Source organism: Benincasa hispida, chromosome 1, assembly GCF_009727055.1.
Source record: "Benincasa hispida cultivar B227 chromosome 1, ASM972705v1, whole genome shotgun sequence".
Lineage (NCBI taxonomy): Eukaryota > Viridiplantae > Streptophyta > Magnoliopsida > Cucurbitales > Cucurbitaceae > Benincasa > Benincasa hispida.
This window is the reverse complement of record NC_052349.1, coordinates 26,087,358-26,095,469: the sequence shown is the minus strand read 5'-3', so window position 1 is coordinate 26,095,469 and position 8,112 is coordinate 26,087,358. Positions and strand designations below refer to the sequence as shown.

The window sequence follows — 8,112 nt, the reverse complement described above, 5'->3', positions numbered from 1 at the left end:
CCCCTTTCTTTCTTTTCCCTCTTTTTGGTAGAAAGGAAGAAGGTTCAGAGGGGGGAGGTAATTACCATTTGTTCCTTTAGTCTTTCTATAAGATTATCTAAAAAAATGTACATTTGTCACTGCTGTAAATGCTTTTCCTAGTTCAGGAACTCCATGGGTGGGTACTTCTCTCTCTCAATCTCAAATAACCTCCTTTTCACATTGGATCATCAGAAATCATCCCGCTTGAACAAAACTAAAAATTTTGCATCTCAGATTAGTTGGTCAGATGATAAATCGAACATTTGAAGACTGTACAAACCGATACCGCAGGTCATCACCAGATCAAATCGCACCAGATGTTAATTTAGTCACACAGCTGAGCCTTCTTAGCCTTCAAAAATCAGAATGTATAAAGAATTTATCTCCCACTGGTTCGGTCTACTATTCCTTCCCCCCTTCTTATATTACGTCTTTTGGCAGTAATAGTTATGGTAATAGTCTTTCCAATCCAAAGAAAGCTTCTTACTCCTGAAAACTAGCTCTAGTAGGTGGATGCATTCGGAGTCAGATACCATTCATGCGGCTGGACAATGTAGCACTAGGATTCAAATCAAGAGAAGGGTTTGTTTTAACATGATCCCTCAGGAGCTGTCGAGACACTCGGTCAGCCAAGACCTGCTGGCCATCATACAACTCACCATAAGCAGGCCGTCCAACCTGCTTTCCCAAGATATCGTTTTCTGGTATCATTTCAGAGAAGATGTGAGCCCCAGGCTGCAACCCTCGAAAAATATCGGGGTTTGAATCATGGAAGGAGATACCGCAGCTGAATGGACTACTATTTAAGGACTTCGGCATGCTTCCGAATCCCTCTTGCAAGAATATAGCTTGTTTCAGGTGGTTGTAAGGAATTGCACCACCACATGCTGTCAAAGGTGTGGACGAGCCCGAAGTGGTTCGTGGACTTGAAATAGGTGAAGGAGACATTCTTCCACTGGGATGTTGAGAGGATCGTGAATGCAAAAGAGGGCTTCCAATTGGTGAAACAGGACATGATATGTTTCTGGGAATATTGATTTCACTGGATGAAAAGTGACATCAGAATTAATCTTAGCCTCAGTCAGTAAAATATTATTAATTTAATTATTTTTGGTTGGGGATTGGGTAGGCCGTTGGGGGCAAGAGAGAACCTGGCATGAAGAACAGCTTTTGAGACTCTTGAAGAATGAACTGCAAGTCTACTATCCGAGTCCATAGAAGTAGTCCGTGATTGACCAATACCCTGGAAGTGATCAATAGACAAAACTCAACCAAAATGAAAAGGAGGGAAAATAATAATAATAATAAATAAATCATTTACAGAACTAATGAAACGAAAAATGGTTTTCTGTTTTAACAGCTGAAGCACTAGAATCTTTCCAAATTCTAATTCAAGTTTCATAAACTCACAGCTGGACCGCCGGACCGCCAGTCCGCCGGTCGCTTAGCTTAGCTTAATATTCGACTAAAATATAAACATATCAAAAATAAGAATCCAACAAGACAAAAACAGTAAGGCAGCAAAACATAGCTCAATCATATGCACCATGCAAATCAAGAGAAGCTGTTATGACTTATGACCACATCTCCAGTAAAATTGAACAGTGCAGACAGCAACAAAACCCGCAACCACAAGAGAGCCATATGCTGTGATGAATGAAAAAGCAATGTGAAAAAGTGTGTACCAAAATTTTCACTCCGTTTGTAACTCCGGGAGTTGTATCAGAAGGTTCAGAGCTCAAAATGGGCCTCTCTACAGGTGCAGCATGTTTGACAAAAGGATGCTCCAAGAGTTGAGCAGCTGTAGGTCGATGATGTGGGTTTCGTTGCAGACATAGTCTCACAAAATCCTTCCCATCATCTGAGAGGTGCTCTGGAATTACTGGGAGTTCTTTGCTATTACCAATCTTAAACATCGCAGCAACCTTTTAAGCAAGAATATAAAATGTCAACACTGTCAGAACAAATAACAAGGTACTGTGTAAGAAATGTGAGAGTAAGCTTCAAAGAAACGTTCAACATAGACCACACACGAACCCAAGAACTTTCAGAAGAATAAACGATAATGTGCAAAATAAGACACGTGCGTTCAAATTACAATCCCAGTAGGAAGCTTCTTATAATAATTAAAATAAGAGATTAAGCAAAGCTAAGCGACTAGCGGTTTGATGACAAAGTGTATTATACAAAAGCCTTCAAAATGATTACTGGCAATTTAAATGTGCTTTCGCATAGAGATTTGATAACAAAGTGTATTTCCTAATGTTAAAAACACTTTTATAGTTTAGATATTTAAATTTCCTAATGTTTAAAACACTTTTATAGCTTTGATATTCAAAAGCGTCTTTACTTACCCCTTCATACTGGCTCCAGGGTGGTTTTGTAGTAGCCATCTCCAGAACGGTACATCCAAGACTCCAAACATCAACGGCAAGGTTGCAACCATTTGAGTTCTTTATGACCTGGGAAAATATTGGGTCAGACATATGAATCATTTCCATATGATTTTTACTTAAAGATAAAATAAATTCTCACCTCAGGTGCCATCCAGTAAGGGCTGCCCTTAAACGATAGTGGACATGATTGGCCTGTGATCTGGAAAACAAAATAGCAAAACTTTTTAAAGTGAATTCTAAAATATGTAACGTAAATATAGTAGATAAATACGAAATGATAAAACAGAATCCTGAGTTTTCTTATATACGTTCTTCAAGAACATAATAGAGGGAAAAACACACGCACACAATTTAATTAAATACTATCGAATAGCATTCTATTTCCCATATTACAATAGACTCCAATTATTAAATTCTAATAATAAGGTATAATTTTGGTATGCACAATAGTTGATAATTGATATATATAATATATATTAATATATATATATATAACTATATATAATATATATATATATATATATATATAGAGAGAGAGAGAGAGAGAGAGAGAGAGAGAGAGAAAGAAGAAGAAGAAACAACTAGCTCTATAAATTTAATGGATGGAGAAGTCAAAACTAGAAATATTTTCAAAGCACGTAATTTGAGGCATAGTAAAAGTAAAAATTGTGAGCCATCTTACATGCTTCGCCATCCCAAAGTCTGCCAATTTAACACGACCATTAGGGTCAACGAGTATGTTTGCTCCTTTAATATCCCTGCAGAGGTTAGAAGTTCAATTGTGTACAGAGTCCCGCAAACAATTTACAATAAGATTGTAGCAGCCAGTACACGCATGTGTCAGAAAAACTGTGGGCGTAGATGTTTAAAAATCACAATTACCTGTGCACCGTAGTTTTAGCATGCAAATATGCAAGTCCTGATAGTATTTGTTGAGTATAGTTACGAATTGCTAGTTCCCCAAATTGTCCATACTCTTGAAGTAATTTATAAATAGAACCACCAGATACATATTCCAGATATATATAGAATTTATCACCCACCTGTTAAAAATAATTTCAAATTATTAAAATAAAATTATTATCATTATTGTTATTGTTATTATTAAAAAGAAGAAGAAGAAGAAGAAGAAGAAGAAGAAGAAGAAGATTATATAACAACTTAAATCCAGATTCCCAACTACACCCATTGTATGCAGCAAAGCTGGTTGATTGGAACCTAAATTAGGTTTCAAGTCAATCCTATAAAGTATAGATGCTTCACCTCCAAGACTTTTCTTAACTGAAAACTGTCAAGTGTCAACTACCTAGCCAAGTTAACAAATAACGGTAGCTACAACAAAGATCATAAAAAAAAGTTTGTTTTTTTTTCCTTTTGTTGGTCCAGAGACAATGGGTTCTGGTGTTCAAAAATGCAACTGAGGTGCTAAACCAAGTTACCTCTCACCATCTCTCTCCAATATTTCATCCACGGAAGGGAGAAGGGTTTTCTAACTTTTCTTTACCAGATGACCAATTCATCTCAACATCTTCCCTTCATAATATTTTAAAGAGAATACCGCTAATATTAGAAGCAAAATACTCACTGCTTCGGAACCATAATACTGCACAATGTTGGGATGCCTCAAACGACTCAGTAAAGCAATTTCCTGCCATAAAATAGAAAAATAAATTCTTAATAAAACATAGAAAGTTTGTAGTGTGAAAAACAGAAGCACTAGAACGGATCCGCATAAAATGAAATGTGTACCTGCATTAATTGTTTAGCACTTTCCTTAGACTTTGCATCATCAGAAAATAACGTGACCTCCTTCATTGCACACATCTCTCCACTTTCGCTAAATGATTCCAATAATGAACCAAAAAATAAAATAAAATAAAATGGGAAAGAAAAAACAACAGAATGTTAAGTACTACTATCTTATCTGTGGTAGCAAAATCAACAATGTTAGGCACAAAAAGTGACAGACCTCCAAAGTAAGAGAAATAGATGGCATCAATACCATAATCAAGGTATCATAATCACTTATATGGAATAAGCTATAAGTCTACCACATCATAACTAGCCTTGACAATGAACAAACTTTTGCCTGAATCAATGACAGTGAAAAATTGAATGTTTATTCACATACCTATTAAAACCAACATATACGTGCCCAAATGTGCCCCGACCCAGAAGCTTCCCCTTTTTCCAGCGTGAACCTGGGCTTACTGGAGTCTCTGTCCTCCCTGGACTCCTAGGCACTGAAGGAGATGTCACTGCCGAATTTGAATGTGAAAATGGAGAAGAGTTTGAGATTGCTATGGGAGGAAGAGGCAAACGATGAGTTTGTTTCTCATCAGGGCAGCATGTCTGTGACTCAGTAGGTGGAGCCCCTGCTCTAGGATGAATAGGTGTGACAGCACCACTTTGAATTCTGGAACTAGGGCCGGGGCTAGTCATTCTTGAACTGGGTACAGGAGAATATTCGGGGCTACCCCTACTTTGTTGCCAAAAGAAGTGGCCCGCCATATCACCTCCCATAGAGTTGTGCCCTGAATTGTGACCAGAGCCAGGACTGGAACAAGGGCCAGATCCACCTAAAATGACATCTGGGTGAGATTTTCCAGTCCAAACAGCAGCGTTCATGACTTGCTCAGTGCTAAATATCCTCATGGGACTTCTAGAGGGACTAGACATTGAACTATCTGGTGCGCTAAAGAATGCCCCATGGCGAGGAACTTGTAGATTCGTTACGTTGCTGCTTAAAGGCCTCCGTTTAGGCATTGAAGAATTCTTATGAGGAAATGGAAGACTCTCCGCTTTCTTGCCCTCTTTTAAATTTATTTGCACGAAAGTAGGAGACTGATCTTTGAGAGTTTCACTTCAGAAAAATCAACCAAAAATGTAAGGGACAAGTAAAATGGTAAGTTAAAAACAATGCTCCAAATGCAAGCTACCTGCTGTAGAACAGGGACAAAATGATGCAAGTAACCTTATTCAACCATTCAACAAAGACTATGAACAATGAAACGGACTCCTAGAATGAAAGATATAGATGAAATAAAGGTATGGAGCTTACCTAGGTTCAGTAGAACCTATCACAGTTCTAGCCCCAATGTCATAATCAGTTGCCCGAGGACTACGTTGACGTGAATCAGTGGGATCATCACTATCACTTGAGGACTCACCAAAGACTGAACCAGTGACCAAATCGCCATCCAAATCTGCAGGATCTGGCCTACTTCGAATACAAGCAGGTCTGGGGAGGGGTAGGAATGAAGATGTCTTGGAGCTTCTCTCTAATTTGGATTTTGCTGTCACACTAATCCCAGAATCTGTACGACCTACACCTACAGGGTGCAAATCTGGAAGTGGAAGTTTATGAGAACATGATCTTTCGGCAAAACTTTGACATCTAGCTACTTCTTTGGAAGGTGATGGTGATCTTGATATTGGTGATTTGGACCCCTTCTCAGATATAGTGTCACCACCACGTTTACGAGAACTTCCTGATCTGCTGTTTACTTTACCTTCAGGTGAATTCTTAAACTTTCGGTGTAATGATTCTATGAAACTTTCCTTGCTCGTTTTCTTCTTCACGTCTTTGGATGACTTCCCCCACCATGAAGGCATTTTTTGTTTTAATCCTAAATTATGTGGAAGAAGCAAAGAAGCGGCTCTAAATTGAGCTCTCTGCAGAGCGGAAATATTTCGTAAGAATAGATGCTAAGAAGGTATTACGCTTCCAAGACATCCAACAAGTAAACGATACCCTTCATACCATAAGTAACTTTCACCCCATAGACACGCTGGTAAAGCTGTGACTGAGTATCCAAACTACCACTTCAGCTAAAATTTGAGAAAGCCCAATAATCAAGAACTTACAAAATCCTGCATGAAAAGGAAGTGAAAGTTTGAGTGTTTAAGAATTAAGATATCAAGAAGATGATGTATCTAATACATCATTCTATTGATTATTATAAAAACTAAAAATTAATCAAATTAGAATTGGATAATATATATATATACACACACACTTTTAAGAGAAAAAAAAATGCCCTGGTAGCCTGAACGAAAAGTAAGCTTGTGCATGCAGGAAATTCAGGATTTCACGACGTCAGATAAAACAAACATGTTTCAAGCAGATTGTACATCCATTAAATTAATATTCTTCAGCTGCAATACTGCAAAAACTGGGTAAGATTGTATTAACCTTTTGAAGTCTTCCACTGCACACACATTACTACCGAGAATCACAATCTTACAGTTCGAATCTGAGGTTGAAAATTGAAAGGTAGAGATAAGACTATTGGACAATTAGCACATTTCGTAGTTGATATGGTCCACAATCACATAATACCTTTGAACCTTTAAATTAAGAGGATAGTGGAGAGATTTTTCAAGCACTATTTTTTACTGTCTAATAATCCCCAAATCTACTTCTTAATTGGAGACGGTCAAATTTCTATTATCTTACCATCTTATCATTTTGATAAATTTGAAATATTTTTCACAATCCCCAAATCTACTTCTTAATTGGGTTATGACATTTTGTCCCATTCCCCACGTAATTACTTTTATTGATATAAAATATAGTCCTTGATCGGTATTAAAAGAGAGGTTTCAATGATGGAAATGAGAAGGAAAAAAACAAAACAAAATAATAACAATAAAGAATCAAAGTTGGCAAGCAACTTTAAACCCTCCCAATAAAGGAAAAACTAATGGTTAATGAGAGCTTGAGATCATCAATGTACAGCGCCAAACAAGTAAAAACGATAAGAAAGTAAACATACCCAACACATAATCAAATCCAACCTCTAATCGCTTATGTAGTTTGATATGAACCCAAATTCCCACTACAACAAAATGAACTGAACCATTTACTTTCAAATTTCCTCCTTTTCTTTCCCACAGCTGTTTAGCAAATCAAACAACGAGCTACACGTCCATATCCCTCAAGATCAACTCTACGATACAGATCTACCAAGAATCTAATACAGATAAACTAGCACACAGTGACTAACGAAACTAAAACCAGATAATCAGTAATTTACTAAAATTAGATTAAAGACTGAAACAAGGAAGTGTTACCTCAAAATTTGGAAACTGCAAATTCCAGTAGAATCCCACTATAGTCGCCCAAATCCTAGTGAAATAGACTTCCACAATAATTCAAACTGAAGATAAATTAGTAGAATCGAAACCCTAGTAATCTGAAATCACAAATTATCAGAGCCGAAGAAGCGTTACATCAATCAATCTTCACCATTTCATGTTGAATTGTGGGATTGAGAAAAAATCGCGTAACGAAGGTGAAAAAAAAAACAAAAAAAGAGAGAGAGAGAGAGAGATGAAAGAGAAAAAGAAAAGACTAAAGAGCGTATGCCTCAGCGACGACATGGAGTTGTCCGAAAGTTGATATTTTTAATATATTTTAAGAAAAAAAATGCGTAAATAAAATAAATTATTTCATCCAATTCATTGCTTTGCTTCCTTCTTTCTCTCTCTATAACCTGTCACCAAACTTTAATAAACTTTTTTTTTAAATTCTATTTTAATTTGATTTTGTTTCTAATTTTTCAACTTTTTAATTTTTGAATTATTAATTAGTTTATTTTAATTGCTTCCGTTATCTTACGTGATTGTGTTTTCAACGTTATTTTATCTCAACCATATAATAGAAACATTTTCATGATAAAATATTTATGGT

The 8,112-nt window shown here is 36.6% G+C and overlaps 1 protein-coding gene across 6 annotated transcripts; it reads right to left on the bottom strand.

Annotated features, from left to right (window-relative positions):
* Positions 1 to 6: 6 nt before the first annotated feature.
* LOC120074968 (mitogen-activated protein kinase kinase kinase YODA-like) lies at positions 7 to 7,809 on the bottom strand. 6 transcript variants are annotated; one of them, XM_039028115.1, is made up of 15 exons: positions 7,653 to 7,796; positions 7,494 to 7,579; positions 7,196 to 7,393; positions 6,181 to 6,290; positions 5,479 to 6,092; positions 4,549 to 5,280; positions 4,167 to 4,254; positions 4,003 to 4,065; positions 3,300 to 3,460; positions 3,100 to 3,175; positions 2,557 to 2,616; positions 2,376 to 2,483; positions 1,707 to 1,946; positions 1,173 to 1,264; positions 7 to 1,063 (listed from the first exon to the last, which is right to left on the bottom strand). In XM_039028115.1, exons 4-15 carry the CDS (start codon positions 6,181 to 6,183, stop codon positions 547 to 549), a joined length of 2,754 nt encoding a protein of 917 aa, XP_038884043.1. In that variant the 5' UTR covers positions 6,184 to 6,290; positions 7,196 to 7,393; positions 7,494 to 7,579; positions 7,653 to 7,796; the 3' UTR covers positions 7 to 546. The 6 variants fall into 6 exon arrangements, with proteins under 6 accessions (XP_038884043.1, XP_038884029.1, XP_038884036.1 ...); XM_039028101.1 differs by having other exon boundaries at positions 7,494 to 7,809; XM_039028108.1 differs by lacking the exon at positions 7,196 to 7,393.
* Positions 7,810 to 8,112: the final 303 nt, after the last annotated feature.

Coding starts and splice junctions, on each gene's coding strand:
- LOC120074968 (XM_039028101.1), bottom strand. Junction 3,176..3,299: donor GCTAAAACTACGGTGCACAG/GTAATTGTGATT, acceptor TAACCTCTGCAG/GGATATTAAAGGAGCAAACA. Junction 2,617..3,099: donor ACTTTGGGATGGCGAAGCAT/GTAAGATGGCTC, acceptor TTTGTTTTCCAG/ATCACAGGCCAATCATGTCC.